We start from the raw sequence: 23090 nt of genomic DNA, 5'->3' as shown, positions 1-23090 counted from the left end.
ATTGTTTGAGATCAATTTTTTTTTGTTGTCGTTAATTCATTATTTGAGATTTCTGTTTATGTCTTTCTTTTTTTATAATTTTTTTTTAACGTTTATTTATTTTTGAGACAGAGAGAAACAGAGCATGAATGGGGGAGGGTCAGAGAGAGGGAGACACAGAATCTGAAACAGGCTCCAGGCTCTGAGCTGTCAGCACAGAGCCCGATGTGGGGCTTGAACTCACGGACCACGAGATCATGACCTGAGCTGAAGTTGGCCGCCTAACCGACTGAGCCACCCAGGCGCCCCATATGTTTATGTCTTTCTTATGAGAGTGCACAAGTTCCTTAAAGATAGTGACCTAATGCCATGCAGTGCCCAGCACATAGTAGAAGCTAAATTAAAAGCTTGTTGAACAAAGTAGGTAGGGAATAGAGAAAGAGCAGGAGAAATGGGGGGTGGGGGGGAGGAGAGAGACAGGAAGAGGAAAGACATTATCTAGGAAGAGTCAGGATGCTCCCAGCATTAGCCCCCTGCCCATGGATGGCTCCACTTGGCACCAAGGTGGCTCGCTGCATACCAGGGCTCACAGGTTGGAACACCCTGGGTCTGGCAGGCCCGACCTGACCCATGTACATACCCCCTCTGCTGTCCGGGGCCTGGTTGCTAGTCTTCTGCCCCTGTTCCCCTTGCCTCTGGTGGCATGGTGGCTTCTGGCACCCAGCCTGGACATACTGCCAACCCTTGAGGTACAGAGCTAGGTAAGTCAGTATTTGCTTTAGAGCATGTCCATTCAGGGGAGGACATGAAAGCACGGCTTCCCAGTCTCGGGTCCAGAAATGACAATTTGCCTCAAAGGGAAAAACTTTGAATCTGGAAAGGTGCCATAAGGAATCGTTTCTTGTCCTATCTTTCCAAGAAGGCTGCTGACTCTAAAGGCAAGATGGCCAGTGAGAAGTCACTTCCACTGGCAGATAAGCAGCACACAATAGCAGACCTTGTTTCTCATAAGAATGAGGAACAGGGGGGTTTGAGCAGAGACTCTCTACCTTCCCTGCAGGCCTGGGATTAGGAGTTGGAGTGAGGACTCACCAAGAGCAACAAAGTAGCGCTCCAGCCTCTTACTCAACTGTGTCAACCCAGCTAGGACTCAACTGGCACTAAGTGGGTAAGAAGGCCTAGGCAGGCTGGGTCCAGCCAAGTGTGATAACAGTGTATAGATACATCTTTTCTGACTTTGCATGACTCTGCCCACTCTCATGTGTTGATTTTATTTTATTTGGCAGAGGAAAAGAATTAATGGGGAGTAGGATATTAATTAGTTTATTCATTCATCCAAAAAATAAATGTTTACCGAACCCCTCCATGAGCCAGGCTCTAGGAAGACAAAAGTAAATCATTAGTGATTCCTAAAAGAACCTATAACTCTAGTAGTGGCAAATCTACTAGTGCTACAACCATAGTAATACATGTATTGACTGTTATTATGTATTGGGCACTGTGGTAGGTTCTCTTAATAGACTAAACCATTTAATCATCATGATTACACTCTGAAGTAGGTTACTGTGCCCATTATATGGTGAAGAAATGGAGGCACAGAGATGTTAAGTTACTTACTCAGAGTCGTAAGTCAGAGCCAGGATTCACACCCACCTCGACACTAGGGTCCATACTCTATACTGCACCACACAGCTTCTGATTATAGTACTTGAGACTGCTGCGTGTTAAGCGCAGTGCTAAGACACTTGGATACTATACCATTTAACCACCAGGACAGCTTTCTGAGATGATACTTTACAAATAAGCTTACGGAGGCAGTGAGCAACCCGAACATAGAGCAAATACAGATGCCTCTCCAGGGCCTGTGTGCCTTAATTACAGCATCGTGGTAGTTGGATTCTAATATCCGGATATGTGACCGGTGTGGCGTCGTGCCACGCACACTGCTTAGAAAAATACTCTCTCCTGATTACATGAGTGGGGGAGGCAGCCTTCTGCCGGTGATGTCAAGCTCCTCTATCCTCAGATTACCTCTCTCCGCCAGGGCGCCCAGGCTCCTACTTTAGTATCACCCTCCGAGTTAAAGCACTGAGCTCTAGAAGTCCTCATAAAGGCAGGTGTGTCAACAGGAGAGAGTCCCATCTAACTCCGTAGCACCAAGGTCACATTAGCGCAAGAGGGCTGGAAGGCCGGAGAGCCACAGTCCCAGGAAATGGGACCGGCCACAGTTGGAGCACCCACACTGCTGCGGGGAGGAGTCAGGCCAGGGCGATCCCCGCAGCTCCCAGCTTTTATTGCAGGCTCGACTCCCCTCCCTCGGCTCTCCCATCGGCAGCACTTGAATCAGTTGTTTTCACAGAGTGGTCCTGTTCCCCGGTGAGAAGTAAGGTTAGAAAAGGAAACCTACAGAGAAGGGAAAAAAGAGAGATTCATAATGCAAGCAGAGCTGCGGACTCCTGGGTGGAGAAGGCCGACGGCCTTTCTTCGGCGGGGGCGGGGCTCGGCGCCCTGGGGGTGGAGCCTGTTGCCGTAGAGACCACAGCGGGCGGCGGCGAGGGTGCGGAGAATGCTCGCGGGGCTCCGCCCGGTCTGGGAAGCCCGGGCCGTCTGAGACAGGCCGGTGTCTGCGATTGTTACCTTGAAATAGAGGCCTAGACGTGGCATCATCTGGTCAACAGATAGAAGCATATCTCAGGTTCCCTGGGCACTACATGCTGGTTTGCACACAATCCATTTTAAGGGACAGAGAGGAAGCGATGGAAGAAGGGAGAAAGCGCCTACCGGGGCATGAGTAGCGGCGCCCCCACGTCAGCCACCGGCGGGCGCCCCGCGCGGTCATCTGGGCTCTGCCCCGCGCGGCTCAGGTCCCGGCCGGCCGGGCCTCAGCCGGCTCAGTCACCGAGGGACGTTTGCAGTACAGAATCCCCGACTCTAACTCAATCCCAACCTGCCAGTCCGAGCCACTGCACTGATTAATTAAACATGGTAAACCACCGAAGCACGCAGGAACTTGGCACCGCCTTGAATTTAATTGTCAAAATGAAAAGTGTGATCATGAAACTCCGCTGGAGGGAAAAACAACACTTGATACTGATGTGCTCATCAGTGTGGACATTAATGTAATTAGGAATCCAGTGAAGACTGGGAGGTTATCTTTCAGGCATGCTCAGGACAGCTAGAGGCAACTTTGAATTATCCAGGCCGGACAATGGCAGAGCAAGTGTTTTGTTTGCTTCTTTTTGCTTTTAGTTTTTGCTAGAGTCAGAGCAAGACAAAGAATAAGGGGTAGTGTGGCGCTGGGAAGTTTGTTGTATCAGTGCATGGCAGGGCCTTGTGTTTCGCTTCAGGCTTCTCCATAAAGGACATCTTCGGGCTGTGAAGGGGCTTGGGAAGATCAATGACAAGGAACTCAGACTGGGTAGGCCAGCAGCACAGCTGTGGTTGTGGGTTCCAGCTGCCAGTCAGACTCACAAGGCACAAATAGTTTTAATCTGAATTTATGGTTAGGAAACATTGACACAAAATATACAGCAGGAGATACGGCACCTTTATCCCACTGGCGACCCAGCAGCTTCCTCTGCCCCCTTACCCACTTAAGGTATGTACCAGGGAGGAGACCCAAGGTGTGTGGGGGTTACGACACACAGCAGTCAGAGCCCCTTTTCCCTACCAATCTTTTCTGCCATCCTACTTATGTAGCCACCCCACAGTCTTACTGGTACACACCACAGATGAAGCACACATAACATTCCCCATTTTTCTTAACTGTAGTGTTTTCAGAGGAACGCTGCTGTGGGCAAGCCAGGTCATTCTCAGGCAGGCCTGCCTTAGCCCAGGCCTCATGTTAACTTTTTACCCATGGTAGGTGTGGGTTTAATTGTGTCTCTCAGAAAGATAGGCCGAAGTCCCTAACCCTGTACCTGTGACCATGACCTTGGAAATAGAGACTTTGCAGATGTAGTCACGTTGAGATGAGGTCATACTTTATGTGGGTGGGGGTCCTCTAAGAAGAAAAAAGAGAGACACAGAGAGGGAAACTCCATGTAAAGACCCAGAGATGCACAGGGAGAAGACAGACATGTGACAATGGCAGTAGAGGCTGGAGTGATGCCCCTATAAGCCAAGGAACACCTGGGACTACTAGAAACTGGGAGACACAAGGAAGGATCTTCCCTGAGAGTCTTTGGAGGGAGCTTGAGCCTGCTGAAGTCCAGGTCACCTCTACGACACAATTGCTGCAACACCCTGGCCTCGTCACGTAACCTTTCTGAATCTCAGTTTCCACTCTAATAATGATGCCTGCTCTGTTTCTAGATTTCCACTATAATAATGATGCCTGCTCTGTTTCTAGATTTCACTGCAGACCAAAGAGAAAATGTATTATGAAGGTGCTTTCTAAACTATAAACCATCAATCAGATATGAAGAATTGTCTCTCCCTAATGCTCCAACTATTTTTCAATTCAGAGATGAACATTTACCTTTATATCATGTTATGTTACTCATTCATTTCTGGAAGGACTTTTGTCATTCTACATCTACTCATTGGGCACCTACTGTGTGATAGGCACTGCACTAGGGGCTGGGGAGTTGGAGGTAAAATACGGAGCCATCAACAGTTTTCAGCAAAGAATGCTATGGAGCACATAGGGGTGACACCCAATCTAGAGCGGGGGGGGGGGGGGGGTGGGAGGGGTTGGGATTGGAGGAGGAGTCAGCGAATCCTTCTTAAAATAGGTAGTGTCTTTACTGAGTTATGAAGAATTCGAAGGAGTTAAACAGAGGAAGGAGTCAGGAGAGGATAATAACATTCCCAGCAGAACAAATGGAATGTGAGCCTAGAGATTAGTGTTTCTATAACGAGTGCTATTGGTAATGTTAGAGGATAAATATAAATGTACTCGTATGAAATTTTCCCAGGTATTGGAAAATGTTTGGCATCCCTGCCCCCAGGCACTGTCAGTAGTACCTGCCTACTCCCCAAGCACACAATCAATATGACAGCCAAAAATGCCTCTTCACATTTCCAAATGCATACCCCACCACTTCATGGGCGGGGGGGGGGGGGGGGGGGGGGGGCGGGTATCATTTCCTAGTTGAGAGCCACTGCTAAAAAATGCATGGTGGCATGTCTTAAGAATTAGAGTACGACTGGGGAGGACAGGTGGAGAAAAACGAGGAAGGCAGAGGCCACATCATGAATGGCTTTATATGTCATCCTAAGGAGTTTACTTTCTAGGAAAATTTCCTTGATCAGAGATAGGTAGACCATATATGAAGGGCTTTGGATTGAGCTTGGCACGTAATACATGGTCAGTAAATTTTGGATCTCTGTCTCCCAGAATCTTGCCAAACCCAAGTTTAGTTAGCACGTATCTGTTCTTTTTATAGGCACTGTCTGTATACTTCCTTAGTGTACATCCCAAGTTGGCTGATGACAGTTAACTCACTAATGTCTATTCAACTGGAGGAAAACAGTGAGGAGGGGCAAGATGCCTCTAAGAAGTCAGTGAGGTGTGCAGCCGTCTCCATCCCAAAGAGTTGAGGTGCTTCTCTGCTCTCGAAGCCTTACGGTGTAGTTGTGTGACGCCTCAATATAACTCAGAAAGGAGCTGAGCCACTACATACCAACAGCCACTACCACCACCATCTATCTACCTGTTGCTTGCCAGGGAGTGCCAAGGAGGAGCTGCTGTGGCCTGCTAACCTATCCCGTGGTAACACAAGGCCCAGCTTGTAAAGGGTTGTATTCATTTGCCAAGACATGCACTAAAAATGAGGCTGTGTTTTCCTATAATAAACAACATTATAGTCTGTTAGGCTGCAGACTGGGTCCTCCAAACCCATTCACCCATACAGTACTTAAATCATGGTGATGAAGCTATTCAGAAACCCACCTGTCCCAAGGAATGCTGTTTCCAAGAAAGAGATATTCCCAATTCCAGGTAAAACATCAAAAACATACATGACCCTCATTTATTCTACCTTCACCCGAGGCTCTAGCCACACTAAACTACCACTCTCAATTCCTGTGAGCCATCTCTTGCCTCCAAGCCTTTGCCTGTGCTGTGTTCTATGCCTGTAATGTAACCCATGCCTCCCTGCCCCAGCCTGTCCCTGCTGTGGGCAACCAGAGCCCTCCACTCCCTCTGCTGTCAAAGCACCTACCACTCCGTGTTGCAATTGCCTGCTTATTAATCAGTCTTCCACACTAGATTTCAATCTTCCTGAGGGCTGAGAAACAGTTACATTTTTCTCTGTATCCTCATGCCTACTCAGTGCCTGGCGCACACTAGACATTCAATGAGTATTCATTGGAATGAATGATCGAATGAGTAAGTGAACCTTCAGTGACTGCAACCCCAGCCAGAAGACTAAGGATCTCTCCCACTTTCCCACTATCTTCTGAGAAGAGAGACTCAGTCTCCAGTTGTATGCCCCAGAGTTTGGGTTGAGTGGAGGAAAAGGAGAGAGGCCAGGAGGATGTGCTGCAAGAGAAGTCAGCATTCAATGCATTTGGCTTCAGACAGGCCAGCAGCAGCACCAAGTCGGGCTCCTTTGTGAGGGACTGTCTTAGGAAGATGACATGGTAAAATGGAGTGGGGGTAGCCTGCCTGTAGTTTTAGGGGTTGGTTCTAATTAGATTAAACTTCTAAACCAGAACATATGTCCACCCAAACACCTGTACGGGAATGTTTATAGCAGCATTATTCATAACAGCCAAAAAGTGGAAACAACCCAAGTGACCATCAACTGACAGATGGATAAATAAAACATGCTATATCCATACGATGAAATGTTTTTTTACCATAAGAAGGAACAGAATACTGTCACATGCTATAGTATGGATAAACACTGAAAACATTATGCTGAGTGAAAAAGGCCAGATACCTAAGACCACATATTATATGATTCCATTCATGACCAGAATCTATAGAGGGAAATCTATAGAGACAGAGAGTATATTAATGGTTGCTTAAGACTGTGGGGGGTGGGAAGGTAGAGGGTGATAGCTAAAGGGCACAGGGTTTCTTTTGGAGATGATGAAAATGTTCTACAACTGGCTGTGCTGTTGGTTGCCCACATCTGTGAATATACTAAAAGCCATTGACTTGTACAGTTTAAATGTATGAATTATACAGTTAATTGTACAGTTAAATGTATGAATTATATGGTATGTGAATATCTCAATAAAGCCATTAAAAAAAAAACAACTTCTAAAGTAGGGTGTTAACCTGGGCTTTTGAGAATTGTGTACCACCTGAAATAGCATGGCAAACAAAATTGGCATGTCTGGGGGTCTGTGTCACTGGATACTGACACTCACTCACCCACACCTTTTATGGTAATCATCACTGCTCTGTAGAGCTGAGTGCCCCATGACAGGGCTCAATGCAATGCCTGACTGCATGGAAAGGATGTGATGAATATTAATGTAATCAAATGTGTGAATTAACAACTTTATTTAAATAAAAGGTTTCATGTCCAATTTAAAATTTTTTTAATGTTTATTTATTTTTTAGAGAGAGAGAGAGAGAGAAATAGAGAGTGCTATAGAGCGTGAGCAAGGAAAGGGCAGAGAGAGGGAGACACAGAATCCAAAGCAGGCTCCAGGCTCTGAGCTGTCTGCACAGAGCCCGACGCGGGGCTCTAACTCACGAACCACAATCGTGACCTGAGTTGAAGTCAGACGCTTAATCAACTGAGCCACCCAGGCACCCCTCATGTCCACTTTTAAACTAGTAACTAAGCAAAGAATATAATGCAGTATGGTTCCCTGCCCCCCCTGCTGTAGAAAAGGGAATGATTGTAAATTCTGTTATGATATGTAATTTTTTTTAATTCTAAAGTATTATTTGTCATAGGATCTAATTGTTTTTCTATGGCTACTTGATCATTTTTATGTTAATGAAAACTAAAAAAAAGTTTAGTCGTCTAATAGGAAATCAAGGTATATAGGTGTGCAAGGTTTGCCAAGTTTCTCAACCCTTAACTGAAAACGTTCCCATCATCAGAAAAACAGCAGGCTCTGTTCACCCCTGAAGCAAATACATATACTACATGATTTTTGTCTGAATGATTAGGACCACAAAAAGCAGAGGAAAGGCATTTGCATTATTTGACTTGGAGGGACTGTGTTTTATAGACCCTTTTCTGGGTAGATACCAAGAGGGGAAAAGTTAGTTGATGCTTGTTTAACTCGGCTGTTTTGCATATTTATAAGTTTACCTTTGTGTTTCAAGCTACTTAAAATCTAAGGAAACAGTATGTTTTCCCTAACGAAAGGAAGTGACTGTATGCTCTCACACCCACCGAAAACACTCCTCTAAATTTGAACTGAGGCATCGTATACCTAGTTTTCCTTCTAGGATCTATTCTCACCGCATCCCCCTTTTGCTTATCAGCACACCCCTTTCCGATTTGTAACTCGGTGCCTGTCCGGGCTGCGTGGCGCCGGGAGACGTGCGCCGGGGGCTCTCCCCGGGTTAGCCGCGCGGCCACATTCCGGCGAGGGACCTCCGCGGCCCTGCACGAGCGCGTGGAAACAGCTGACTGCTGACTCAGAGGGGAAAGCAAGCCACCCGCGAATCTCATTGCAGCTCGCTGCTGCATCCCTATCCCATAATCCCTTGCTTGGTTTGCTGCAGTCTTTTCAACAGACGCTGAGTGAGAAAAAGATGTCCTGTAAGATAAAGATTGATTGGTTTGAATACCGAAAGGGGTCTCCCACTTGTTAATGACCCAGAAACATTCCTGCCGACTTTCCTGAGCCTTCTCTCTTTTCCTCCATTTTTCTTCTCTGTTCTGTTCATGAACTGGCACATCACTACATAGAGCAGAAGATATGCTGGGCTTCTGATGATGGCTGCACTGCATGGTAGGGAATTTTAACCAGTTTCTTTGCATGGTGCTTCCAAACTTGGGAGGTTAGCAGAATGTGCATTGTTCTTTTGGATTGCCGCGGAGCTGCAGCGACAGGCTTGGGAGGATTTAATTCTTTGCCTCGTTGATTAGTCTGTCTGCAGAAATGGGTAGGTCCTAAATGTTCTGATTGCTGAGTATTATGCCAGGTGGATAGCTGATTTCTCCTGCTCTCTCTCTGCTCTGGCTTTTTCTTTTTTTCTTTTTCTTTTTTTCTCCCTTCTCTCTCTTGGTGATGCTGCATGCTCTGTAACTATCAGATAGAGGGAGACCCATTCTTTGCTTAAACAAAGGCACCAAATTAACCAGAATAGGGAGTCATGCAAGATTTTCTTTCTTATCAAGTTCCTAATGTGATCTGACTAGATTTTTATCTTTACTAGTCCTCAATTTTAATGTGTATTCAGCTTATTTTAAATAAAATATTTCCCTCCCAGCATTTCTCTGTTGGGTGCGAAGATGGGGATGAAGTATTTAAGTTGCTGGATTCCTTCCTCCATACCCCAGGGTGGAGGAGAATGAACCATTCAACCCTTCCCCCACTCGGTCCTCTGTTGGAGAACCCTGGGGTTGAGTTCCCAGTTACCATTGGAAACCCATTCATTCATAATGCATGATTCGACCCTCTGAATTCTAAATGCCATTGATAATCAGCAAATATGCAGAAAATGATTTGGGCTTTTTTTTCTTTTCTTTTCTTTTTTTTTTGGCCTGCCTTTGAAGTAGACTCAAATCTGGGTGGAGTTCAATGGTAGCTTTACACAGGGGGGAAAAAAAAATCCTTGGGTTGGACCTTAGATTTGCTTCCTGAAACAGTGGCTACGATTATTCTGACAGCTTTCTCTACTAGTGTGCCCCACCCTTTCATTATTCCTTATTTTGGGAGGATAGGAAAGCAAGTAGGAAGGCTATTTATTTTAAGCTAAATACTAAATATTAATAAGCGGATTTCTGAACCAAAAGGTAAAATGGTATCTGTCTTAAGATAGATTCAATATCATTGCTTTAAGGAGCAGATCTGGATTCAGAATGAAGCATTTTAAAAATTATTAGTTTGTTTCTTTGGCTTAGATCGTATTACTGCAGTTTTATTCTTCGTGAATAATTGTTAGAGGTTTTTGTTATTTTTTTAGATTAGAATATGTAAGGAGAGCCATTTGTTTGTCCAGATTCTTCAATTGATTTCTTAAGTATTAGGATTCAGTTCTGCTTAGCGTGAACCTATTTTCTGGTGTCTTTCATTATTTTCAGGCAGACGCTTCAGCAGCCCCGGTCCTAACCGTCTGTTAATGTTAAATAATGCACGCCCCTCCCGAGAGAGCAAGCACACAATGAGAAGTTTCATGTGTGCTGTGGTATGAGAAAGCAGCTTTTTGTTACAGAGACGTTGAGTCGTGGCCTATCCTAAACCTCTAAGTGTTTCTTTCCAGTTTTCTCCTAGAAAGACCCAAGTGATTTGCATTGGAAAGATTAAAATAGGACTGAATGTACAAATGTTCTCTGATACAATGTGCCTGTTTGGAGAAATAGGAATCCAGGATATATATTCCATATATTTTAAAAATGGAGAATAAAATCTATACATATTTTTCACCAGAGTTAATATTATAATCCTGAGATGACTTTTTTTTTTTTTTACTTATATTAAAAAAGCTTCGTGGATTTTTTTGCTTGTGAAATAAGCAAAAACACTCATTCTTTGTCTTACTAAAAATTGAAAACGTCCTTCATTTGAATATTTGGAGACATTAATTACTCCAAAGTTATGACTTTCTTGTATCTATCTTTAAGTCGAAGAAATTCTAAATGTGTAGCAATTTTTAAAAATTTAACCTAAGCTTAATTTTTAAGACTCCCTTGTGCTTTTTTTATCATCTCTCTGATAAAACTAGGACTTTAACAAGACATTTGTATGTATTATTGAAATGTATGGAGGAGAAATACTTTTACACTTTAAAAAATTTGCTGCCAAATTATTTACTCTCATAGGTTTTTTTTCTTTAAAAAATGTGACTGAATTACTTCTAATTACGGCATAATTATAATTTGCACACACCTGTAATTGTTTTTTTGAAAATGTCTGATGCCATCTGTGCCCTTTATTACTTATGTAAGGATTTGAGTGTCAGAGTAGAATTTGTCCTATAATGGGGTTGGCTATTAGAGTTCTCTGAACATTATTATTGTGCAGGTTGTCTGAAATGAACAGATCAGGTTTCCTCCTAGAATTTGAAGGTTTAGGTTAAACCAGATACTGAGGGAAAAAATGAGCCCAGTGTAATTATTCAAACAGCACCTTGGAAGGAACCTTCATTACTGCTTTCTGCGTGCTAGTCTTTCTACCCTCTTTTACTTTACCCTCTTCTGCCTTCATGTTCTCAGTCACCTCCGTTCCTCCATTAAGTGCTTTTCATTATTCTTCTTGAAAACTTATTAAGGTACACATTTATTCTAATCAGCAACAGAATTAAATAACGTACTTCCTATCCACCAGGGACAAAAGGGGATTTGCTGTTACACAGGCCTATGTCTTTTGAAGTTCTGATGTAGAATAAATTTCTCCTCCCCCTTCTTGCTAACCTTGCCCAATTTCCAGAGCTTAGGGCCTTGGCCTTCCTCTGTCTTTTTTGTGGTCCCAGAATATGCAACCTCCTTATAGTCCCAAAGGAAAGCAAGGAAAGAGTCTTGGCAAGGTGATGGATGTGGGGAGAGGAAACCCCACTCATCCTGACTGTCCCAGGGCACTGTGGATGAATGTTAATCAGCCTGACCACTTAACACTCGATCACACAGACCCAGCTTTCTGTACCTTAGAAAACCCAAAGCAAATCTTAAGAACTGACTTAATTACATTGTAAAAGGTGAGGATGTCTATGAAGAAGGCAAAGACAAATAGTTATCTATACTAAGAGGTAGAGGAAATAGGCATAAATATTCTAAAGATGAGTTGGGGGCTTGACATAAATCAATTTCCGTGTGGTAAAACCCAGCAACCTTGGGAAGCTGTCATACATTGGACCCTGAAAATGATAAGAACCTTTGGAAAGCTTGGGCACATCCTTGCCTGCAGAGAGAACTTAAAGTGAATGGCTTCTGGAATACACACCCACTCACCCCCAAACACACGCGCTCATGCATGTACTATCAGAAAAGATATTGCATCTGGCCTTCTAATTTACAAAATGGCCTATTTGGGAGGCTTGATTTATCTGGAAATAGGTCACCCTGTTTTAATTTCACTGAAGATTGTCCTCTTTTCTTTCTTCTAGTTAAGTCCTCTGTAACAATGCAAATTCAGTTGCAGGTGAATAAAAATATGCTCATAAATTTTAAAAACTAAAAATACTTTGTTTCTTTAGTCATGTCTTAACCTGTGCCTTGAGCTCTAGGTACCATCTGTCCTGGCAGGTAAAAGATAGAACATTGTGAGTTATAGATAATCCTAATAGTTCGAGATTTTCTTTCTGTAAACACGCCAGAAAAAAATTTGACTTCTTGGGAAGCTGGTTTTATTTTTTATTTTTATTTTTTAATAATTCAGAATTTACTACTTTCTGTTTTTAAAATGTTATTTATTTTTGAGAGAGGGAGAGGGAGGGGCAGGGAGAGAGAGGGAGACAGAGGATCTGAAGCAGGCTCTCCCAGGCTGAAGCAGAGAGCCGGATGTGGGGCTTGAACTCACAAACCGTGAGATCACCTGAGCTGATGTCAACCACTTAACCGACTGAGCCACGCAGGCACCCTGGGAAGCTGATTTTAGCCTGTCTGCGTCGTTGTCATTGGCAGTAAAAATGTAACCATACTAATAAATTAATCCAGCTAAGTGGCCACAAAGAGAAGCAGTAACCCAGGAATGCCATAAAATTAAACAGAAGTGGAATCTAGTGCCTTTAGGATGGTATATAATCAAATATGCTGACTCTTACCCACAAATCACATGTTAAAATTTTATTTTCCAAAGGAATCTTGACCTGTTTCCCAACGGTGTTTCCTAGCCTAGCCAACAAGTTTTCCCCCAACTCTCTCCCCTTCTCAAGCAGAGTGCTTTCAATTTGTCTTTTGTTTTCTACCCTCCCTTCCTGCTCTTCCCCCTCTGGTGTCAGCAATAAAAAGTTTGGATAATTATCTGATCTAAATGGTATACTCTGGGGTGGGAATTGTGGTCTCAACCCTAGAATTGTGGACCCAGGCATTTTCCTTTTGTTTCTTCTCCTCTCAAGTTCTTCTTTTCCACTTGGTTGTCATTTCCACCAAGTTCTAGGGGATTTGAGGACGTGAGCCAGGAAAAATACCAGAGGTGACGTGAGGGAAGAAATGCTAGGATGGGGGGTTTGCAAGGATTTTGTTACATGCGTATTGCATTGTTGTTACAAAAGCTGTTTAGTGGGCACGCCCCACTAATGAGGAATTTTTGTGTCAACTTTCTTAGACTTTGTATTTCCACGCACATGTGTCCTCAGTAGTTCTCAATTCCCGTTCCGCCTTTGTGAGTGTGTTTAAGTATGTCACTGAATATTTACCCTCTGGCTGACGGCTTGTGTTGCTAAAGATTAGACGATCACGTGGGAAGGCAGGTAATGTCTGATGTCAAATGAAAACATTCACATGACTGATGACAACCATGCTGTTTATTGTGTACTAAGTCAGCCGGTGCCGCTTTTTTCTGCTACTGGGACTGAGTCCATTCCCATGTTATACTTTATTTGCTCAGTTCAGTGAAAGAAATAATGAGTGTCTATCATGTACGAGGCACAGTTCTAGCTGCTGCAATCCTTGCCTTCGTGAATCTTACATCCTAGAGAGGTGGGGAGGAGACAATATGCAAGATAAACACATTACATACTATATCAGAAAGTGACCGTTGCAACAGAGACAGAGAGCAAGGACGGGAGATAGCAAGTGCTGGGGGCTGGGGGGCAAGTTTCAATTTTAACCAGAATGGTCAGATTGAGAAGGTGCTATTGAACAGAGAGGTAGAGAGGAGAACCAAACCCCTCTTGTAAGCAGTATTGCTGTTGGTTTTCCACTGACAAGGAGCCTCAGCCAGTCTCCCCACATAGCGAGAGCTCTCATAGGTAGTTAATGTCAACAGCACCCTAATGTTGGCTATTTATGTAGTTTTAAAATGGCCCTTCTTAGAGCGCCTGGGTGGCTCGGTCAGTTAAGAGCCCAACTCTTGATTTTGGCTCAGGTCATGATCTCATGGTTCATGAGATTGAGCCCCAAGTTGGGCTCTGTACTGGAGCCTGTTTGGGATTCTCTCTCTTTCTCTCTCTCTGCCCCTCCCCCACTTGCTCTCTCAAAATAAATAAATAAGCTAAAAATTTTTTTTAAAAAATGGCTCTTCTTGCCATCCCTTCTCTGTCATTTCCTCTGTGTTGGCCTTTTGTCGGTATGTAGAGTGCTAGTTCCTGCATCCAAGAGGATTCGGGTTCCTTCAGAGACAAAGCCCATTCCATGCATGCTTGTAGGCGCTCCTGTCCAGAAATTGGTTTTGCAGATCTCCAGGAGAAGAGTAGTTCTATATGCTGATCTCTTTCACTATCATGTGCTTATTTCTGCTGGTCATGTGAGTAAGAAGGATCTCTGACACTTCAGAAACCAAGATGGAGAAAGGAGAACAGCCGAGAATCTAAATAAGTATTTATTGCTCTTCTAATCAAAGCAACCAGAAACTGTGGTAGTGCCCGGACACTTTAAAGGCTGTATACATTTTATGTATGTTCCTCACGGCATATTCAGACTGATGGAAAGCTTCCTGTGGTGCTTGTTAGCACATTCTGTGCCTCCATTTTTCTCGGTACTTTATCCCTTTAGGAGTAGTCAAATTGTCTTTCTATTGTGGGTATCCAGTTATATTCAGGGAATGATCATTACCCTGGCAAAGTCTCGGTTTGGGGATCTTTGGGGCTTGGAAGCCTTTTGTGTTGATTCTGAGAGTCCTAAAAATCCAGATGTCTTCAACAGGTCACTTGTGACAGATCTGTAATATTGTCATGCTTTTAAATTAGTGTTAATGAGTCAACTTAATTTACCATATAAATTAACAATACTAACAAAGACTTACTCCCACCCACTTCAATAATTATCATAAAATTAGAGTGAAATATTTTCATTTCAGCATCAGAACATAATGATGTGAGCTCAAGAAATTTCATTTATTCAAATCATACCATTTGATTAAAACAAATGGTTTCTCCTTGCCCAAACCCTAAAACTCTAAGGTTAAAAAAAAAAAAAAAAAAAAGAGTGAAATCAATGCGATGTTTTCTCTGTACTTTTTTCAATACTCAGCATGACTGATTATTTCAAAGGGGGATATGAAATTTTTCAAAAGCTATTCAAATTAAAATTATTTTTAACTTATTTTAACTGAAAAGTTCAATATAATTTTTTAAAAAGTTATTTGTTTGTATTAGAGATAGAGAAAGAGTGTGAGCAGGGGAGAGTGGCAGAGGGGGAGGGGGAGAGAGAGAGACAGAGAGGGAGAATCTTAAGCAGGCTCTGTACTCAACTTGGAGCCCTGATGCGGGACTGGATCCCACGACCCTGAGATCAGGGGTCTCAGCCAAAATGACCTGAGCCAAAATCAAGAGTCATATGCTCATCAACTGAGCCACCCAGGTGCCCCTTAGATATAATTGAAAATGTATATATATGGAACACATCATGAATTTTTGTGTCATCCTTGCTCAGGGGCTGGGCCAATCTTCTGTATCATTTCAATTTTAGTGCTGCTGAAGTGAGCACTCCATAATTTTTATCACACACACACACACACACACACACACACACACACACACAGACACACACACACAAAGTGTTAATCTTGTTTAAGATTAGGTATCAGATAAAGCAGAAGACTTGAAATCTGAGCTTTCTGATTCACTGATTTTACTGGGTGACCTTGAGCAAGTCATTTAAACCCTCGGCTTTGGTTTCCTTATCTTAAAGACAGACAAGTCCATTCCTTCCCTTTTCTGATGTCATGGGGATGTGGTTAAGAAAAGCAGATGATGTGCCAATACTTTGAGCTCCTGAGAGATGAGCCACATTTAATCCAATCAATGAATATCATTCTCTACTCTAGTTCTTTAGGGAGACATTCTAGGAAAGAGAGAGCAGATAGTGCTGGCTAATTAGATATGTCGCACTCACGCTGTTTTAACTAATGCAGCGAGTTCTGTTCAAATGTGACACTCGTGTATAGTAGGTTCTTTCACAATGTTCTGTCTGTTTATGAATCATGCTCTTTAATGAGCTTATCTAGAAAGTATAGAGTTGGGATATGGGTGTGTCCTATATGTAACTATACTCAATTATGTATAACTAGTAGAATTTTTAAAATGTTTATGTATTTATTTTGAGAGACAGCACACACATGCAGGTGAGGGGGAGAGAGAGAGAGAGAGAGATGGAGAGAGCGCAGAACCCGACTTGGGGCTCAATCTCACAGACTGTGAGGTCATGATCTGAGTTGAGTTCAAGAGTCAGATGCTCCATCTACTGAACCACCCAGGTTCCCCGATAGAATTTTCTTATTACAAGTTGACATACTTTTTAAAAATGTGGTGAACTGGTGGGGAGAGAGAAGAACTATCATTCATGTTTGAAAAGAATTTCTATTAAAAAGTGTAGAATTGTTGATTCTGTAAATATGGTATTTCCCAGCTTCAAACACAGGTCCCAGGCCAAGTTAAAATATTATATATAAACCAAGCTTTTATAGTACATACAGCCTTCTTAAAGCACACGGTCAAGGGAGATGTGGTGGTTTAAGGAGTGAACAGGCTATGGGTTTTGCATTCTGACAAACTTCTTAACTGAGCCAAGGTTTTCAAAAATCTGTGGAATGAGAATAATATTACTTCCTGCCTAGGGTCATATTGAAAATTAACAAATTTTTTTTGTAAAGAGTGTTTCTGTTGGGAATTGGGGGGCTGTAGACACCTTACCAAATATTTAGAAAATTAAGAAGTGAATTTTAGCTTAACCTTGGTTTACCCTTTTGGAATAGAAGCCAGATGTTCTTCAAGGTGGTAAATGAAGCTGTGTTTTATGTTGTAATTTTACCCTCCCTTGGAGGCCCTCTGCATTTTTCTCTCTTGCCCTCTTCTAATTCTCTTTTTCTGGCACGATTCCTGACATTTTGAAACCTTCTCTGAACTAATTAATTTCACCAGGTCCCTCAGATTCCCACACATGAATACCAACAGACATTTCTTAAAATGTTAGGAATTATCTGCCTTTGTCCCTGCTCTGTGGCAAATACATTTTAGCATACAATCTATAAACCTTTAGTTCTGAAGAGAACACTCTGAACCACATACAAAGGTCTTAATAAAAAGTTCTAATTATTCTGGAGCACCTGGGTGGCTCAGTCGGTTAAACGTCCGACTTCAGCTCAGGTCGTGATCTCATAGGCGGTGAGTTTGAGCTCCACGTTGGGCTGTGTGCTGACAGCTTGGAGCCTAACTCGGATTTTGTGTCTCCCTCTTTCTCTGCCCCTTTTCCCACTCATGTTCTTTCTCTCTCTCTCTCTCTCTCTCTCAAAAATAAATAAATATTTAAAAAATTTTAAACAAGTTCTAATTATTCCATCCTTGCATGTTAACAGTATGTAGGGGAGGGAAAACTGTTTCTCAACACACTTCAATTCTGTTCCTGAAGACTGCAAATTAAACTGACAAAAGACAGATTATCAAGAGAAAAGGCTGTACACATTTTACTGGTAGTTTATTTTTCCAACATAATATATAATATTCTAAGTTTATTAATTTAATATTTTTAATTTTACATGCATGGGAGCTTCACAGAAAAGAAATGAAAACCCAGAGAGGCAGTTGGACCTGGGGGCTTATATACTGTTTTAACAAAGGATGACAAATGGTGGAGAAATGGCTAGATAAAGGAAAAGGAGGTTTAGGGACAGTAAATTGTAGGAAAGTGACCAGGAAATGTATGGTCCATAAGGGCTGTTGAGTAAGATTTGTTATGTAGACTCCTCTCCCATGCTATCTCTGGTGATAATTAAGAGTCTCCTCTTTTTGGTATGGGAGAGTGGGGCACCTTTACAAATGAAAATTTCCTTTGAAAATGGGAAATCGATGCCCTGCTTTTAAGCAGGGGGGAGAGGACAGAATGCCCCTCGCCAACCACCAGCTGCCTTACCGTGTCTGCTGTTTCTCAAGTGCCTCCAGCTCAAAATAATCCTTATGCCAAGATGGCACATTTTGGAGTGACATTTTGATCCCCTTCAAGTACAATAGTTGGGAAACCATTTTATCTTAGTAAGACTGTTCTATTTGATATAGATTATACTTTTATAAGACTGTAGGTATAGAATCAAATAGAGTCATAAATGAAGGCATGAACAGGCAGAGCTGTATAAGTATTTGGCCCCTCAGTTACCCTTGCTTGCAAAGCCAGCAGGCATGCCTCTTTGTGCAACATACGTCTTCTAATTTGTTTTGTTTGCATGGTGAACATGTGATCATTTTATTGATTTACAAAATAAACAGGCATTTCACTGTATGCCTCATCCAGCATTGAGGGTTGGTTATGGTCATTTTGAGGTCACTGGCATGGAATTCTACCTGTATTCATAACACGGTGTCTGTAGTGAATGAACCAATGATTGATTTGCACTTACAAGTTATTATATATTTTTCCTGTCTGACAGCAGCAGCGTGCAGGGTCAAAGACAGCCGGCCTCCCATGTCAGTGGTCTAGGATGGCCAGTGAAGCCACCAACATCCCAAGTCCTGTGGTGCGCCAGATTGACAAGCAGTTTCTGATTTGCAGTATATGCCTGGAACGGTACAAGAATCCCAAGGTTCTCCCCTGTCTGCACACTTTCTGCGAGAGGTAAGCCTCCTTTGTGCTCAGAGAAGAGAGTTTCACAGACTGATCTCCTCTAGCTTACCAAGGGGTTCTTTCCGGAATTGTCCAGTTACCTATGGGAGACAATAACTCTTTTGTGCTTATGATAGATATCTAGAAACATAATCATGAGTTGCCAATAATTTACTCTATTTTATTATTTTTTTAAAAATTTTTTAATGTTTTTATTTATTTTTGAGACAGAGAGAGACAGAGCATGAGCAGGGGAGGAGCAGAGAGAGAGGGAGACACAGAATCGAAAGCAGGCTCCAGGCTCTGAGCTGTCAGCACAGAGACCAACGTGGGGCTCGAACTCACAAACAGTGAGATCATGACCTGAGCCGAAGTCGGACGCCCAACCGACTGAGCCACCCAGGCGCCCCTAATTTACTCTATTTTAAATAACTACAAGTGAGAGAAAGCAATCTAGTAGCTACTGATTCATTCCCACAGGACATAGAACATTAAATATTTTAGGATTTAAAAAATGTTTTAATTTCTCCCTTGTTTTTCGTCAATTTTTGCCAACCACAGTTCCTTCATACAGTATCTTTGGTGAGGGCCAATTAAAAATCTATTATGGGGCACCTGGGTGGCTCAGTTGGTTGAGCGTCTGATTTTGGCTCAGGTCACGATCTCGTGGTTTGTGGGTTCAAGCCCCACATCGGGCTCTGTGCTGACAACTCAGAGCCTGGAGCCTGCTTCGGGTTCTGTGTCTCCCTCTCTCTCTCTGCCCCTCTCCTGCCCACATTCTGCCTTTCTCTCTCTCAAAAATAAACAAACATTAAAACAAATTTTTTAAATCTATTATCTTCTCCCATACAACAAACACAAGAGGTAAAATACCTTAGTTAAAAGGGAGAGCTTCCTCTCAAAGATACTTCAGAAGTGGGGCACCTCGGTGGCTCAGTCGGTTGAGCGTCCAACTTCGGCTCAGGTCATGATCTCACATTCTGTGAGTTCGAACACTGCGTCAGGCTCTGTGCTGACAGCTCAGAGCTTGGAGCCTGCTTCAGATTCTGTGTCTCCCTCTCTCTCTGCCCCTTCCCTGCTCACGCTCTGTCTCTCTTGCTCTTAAAAATAAATAAACATGAAAAATTTTTTTAAAAAAGATACTTCAGAAGACACATACTAATGGCACATTTGAACATAGATGTTGCAGATGAAGAAAAAAACTATGTGTATGAAATAATTATAAATTACCTGAACATGTAATTTGCTATCTATGAAAACACATTTCTTTATCCTTCTTAGTTTTTTCCATTGAGTTAATCAGTTATCAAAATACATCTTTACTTTCTCGTTTAACTTAGCACATAAGCAATTAAGCAGATAAAGTTTGTTAGTAATTAGTTTATCTGTGTCCTAATTTAAGTATTTCCCTAGTAAGGTTATATTTTTTTTTCTTAAAAATAAATATAGCAATTATGTTTTATAGCATTGTGTTAAATATATTTTCTATTATTATTAAATATACATAATTAAAATGCTTTAATTCTTGTTATAGAATAGGAAGTGGTGTTTCCAATGGCTTCAAATCAGTGCTAATTATATTTACCATCCATTTTTAAATATACATTTGTTAAAGTTGATTTACTTTGTAAGATCTCAGGTGCAACAGAATAACCATATCCATGCTGGTGATGGATAGACAGAGAAGGTGGATTTGTTACTGGCCGTTGTGGTTTTTTTGTTGCTTTTTAGGGGGTTCTTTTGGTGTGTGTGTGTGTGTGTGTGTGTGTGTGTGTGTGTGTAGAGTTTCTGTTTGTTTTAGTAGTGGTATATAGGGCACTAGCACTTTTCACTTTATTTATTTTACACTTTGGTGCATTTTGTAATTTATAGTCCAAAATGACTAAATGGAGAGTGACTTCCCCCCCTCACTCAATGAATCTAGCTAAAACATGAATACCAGCTAATTGTCCCTGTGTCTCTGGGCTCACATGGTAAGATCATTATTTGATTTGCAGCAGTTGGCCTCTTCATATACAACACTGAGAGGCACTCAGTCTGAGCCTGGCAGAGCCTCCTATTCCCCGTGTTCAGTTCCCAGGCAGTGCGTTGTTTGGCTCCCATTTACGTGCTCTGACAGGTGAGAAGCAACAGTTTTGGGCTGTCCTGGGTCTGCCTCACGCCCTCTCAGTTGGGTCTCACCCAGTCTACTTCTGTTCCTCCATCTAATGGCCGGTGGTAGAGATTTTCCAGAGCCTACCACAGCAAGTCCCTGTGGAACGCATGGAATGGGTTTTGAGAAGGTCACAGTGGTCGCAACATGGAGAATATTAGAGGACAGAGGATACAAGGGTGGGTGACAGTGCATAGAGCCACTGCAGAAACCCAAGAAAGGCTGGTGTAAAGCAGATGATGAGAACTGGAAATGTTGGAAGGTATTTAGGAATTTCCAGCCTTTGGTGATGGGTTGGATATGGAATATGAAGGACAGTTACTGTTTTCAGCATGGCTCCATCATTCCTAGATGAATGGATGGAGGTGCTGTTTGTTGAGATGGAAAGAGGACCCAGTTTGGGGAAAGAACATAGCTTTGGTTTTGGACATGTTGAGTCTTAGAGCTTGTGCGACATCTAAGAGGAGATGCCAAGAAAGCAGTTGGTGTAGAGATTAGGGGCTCAGAGGAGACGTTTGTGGAAGGAATAGAAATGTGGGAGTGTTGTGTTTATAGCCCTGCACATGGATATGATGTCCCACGGAGAGAGGGGTGCTAATGACAGAGTCTGGACTGGCCAGTAGAAAACCAAGAGCAGACAGAAGGAGAAGGAGGACCAAGTGAGTGTGCTGTCACAAGCAAGAGAAGATAAAGTTTCAAAAAAGGAGAGGTGGGAGGCAGCGGTCACATTTAATGAGTGGTACTGGGAAGGATAGGAGTGAAAAATGTCTATTGTCTGGATTTGGATGCCCTCGGTGACCTTAGCAAAAGCTATTCTGTTTCTGGTATTGATTCAGTGCTAGGTACTTCTGTGACATAGGAAAGTCCATTAACCTCCTTGATGGCATTTTCCTTATCTACATAATATGGGGAATGAGACGAAATCAGAAGTTTTCGAATTTCGTTTGGCAGAGCAACAGGGAAACATTATGTAGAGTAGTTATATAGAACTTAGGTTCTGGTGCTTAAGAACCTGAGTCGCCTGGGTTTGAACTCCTGCTCTGCCCTTGACCACTGGAGTTCTGAGAGCAAGCAACTTTGCTTCTCTCAGCCTGTGTTTCCTCGGGTGTCTAAAGTACATACTTCAGGGGCACCTGGGTGGCTCAGTTGGTTAAGTGTCTGACTCTTTGTTTCAGCTCAGGTCATGATCGCACGGTTTGTGTGTTTGAGCCCTACATCGGGCACTGCACTGAGAGTGGGAAGACTGCTTGGGATTCTCTGTCTCCCTGTCTCTCTGCCCCTCCCCACCCCCCTCTCTTCCTCAGAATAAATAAACATTAAAACATAAGTAAATAAAGTACCTACTTCATATGGTTTTTGCAAGTACTGTGAATCTAGTGAGCAGGATCTATATAAGTCATTACTAGCAATGCATTTTGCTAATTAAATGAATTAAGTTGATGCCTTTTGAGGACAGGCAAGAAGAGATCATGTTGGTATGACTCCGGGTGTCCTATCCCTGCTTCAAACAAAACATTTCCACTGGGAGGTGTTTTTTTTTTTTTTTTTTTTTTTTAAGGTTTATTCATTTTTCAGAGACAGAAACAGAACATGAGGTGGGGAGGGGCAGAGAGAGAGGGAGACACAGAATCCGAAGCAGGCTCCAGGCTCTGAGTGTCAGCACAGAGCCCAACATGGGGCTTGAACCCACAGACCGTGAGATCGTGACCTGAGCTGAAGTCAGATAGATGCCTAACCAACTGAGCCACCCAGGCACCCCTCCACTGGGAGGTGTTTTTAACATGGGAGATCTGCTTATGCTTTTGTATGCAACTATGTGTATGAAATAATTAAAAATTAACTGAATATGCCATTTGCTATATATGAAAACACATTTCTTTATCCTTCTTGAGTAGTTGTTCCATTGAGTTAATCAGTTATCAAAATACATCTTTACCTTCTTATTTAACTTAGCACATGAGCAATTTCACATATGAAGTTTGTTAGTAATTACTTTACCTGTGGCTTAATTTAAGTATTTCAACAGTAAGAGAAAACTTCAACCTGTTTCTCCCCATTGTAAAAATCCACAAATCTGTGAACATGACACTGGATATTGTAGAGCAATGCTTCGCAACCTTTTTAAAAATTTTTTTAATGTTTATTTATTTTTAAGAGAGAGAGAGAGACAAAGTGTGAGCGGG

At 42.5% G+C, this 23090-nt stretch overlaps 1 protein-coding gene and 1 pseudogene across 12 annotated transcripts in view; one reads left to right on the top strand and one right to left on the bottom strand.

Moving 5' to 3' along the window:
- The window catches only part of TRIM2 (tripartite motif containing 2), a 160872-nt gene that overhangs the window by 85323 nt on the left and 52459 nt on the right, over window positions 1-23090 (top strand). For 6 of the 12 annotated variants that reach the window (XR_002077800.2, XM_019441248.2, XM_019441239.2 and 3 more), the window contains exon 2: window positions 18583-18767. Coding sequence is in view for 10 of the 12 variants with exons in the window: in XM_019441239.2 (XP_019296784.1) it covers window positions 18583-18767 (185 nt within the window). In the remaining 2 variants the exon portion in view is untranslated. Of the gene's footprint in view, window positions 1-8605; window positions 8857-18582; window positions 18768-23090 lie in introns of those variants that run through there. The other 6 variants (XM_053901181.1, XM_019441238.2, XM_053901182.1 and 3 more) reach the window with 4 other exon arrangements.
- Window positions 15552-15650, bottom strand: LOC128776785 (U6 spliceosomal RNA; annotated as a pseudogene).

This window comes from Panthera pardus, unplaced genomic scaffold (genome assembly GCF_024362965.1).
Source record: "Panthera pardus isolate Hobbes unplaced genomic scaffold, ASM2436296v1 HiC_scaffold_13, whole genome shotgun sequence".
In the NCBI taxonomy this organism is placed as follows: Eukaryota; Metazoa; Chordata; class Mammalia; order Carnivora; family Felidae; genus Panthera; species Panthera pardus.
This window is presented reverse-complemented; position numbering and strand designations above follow the sequence as displayed.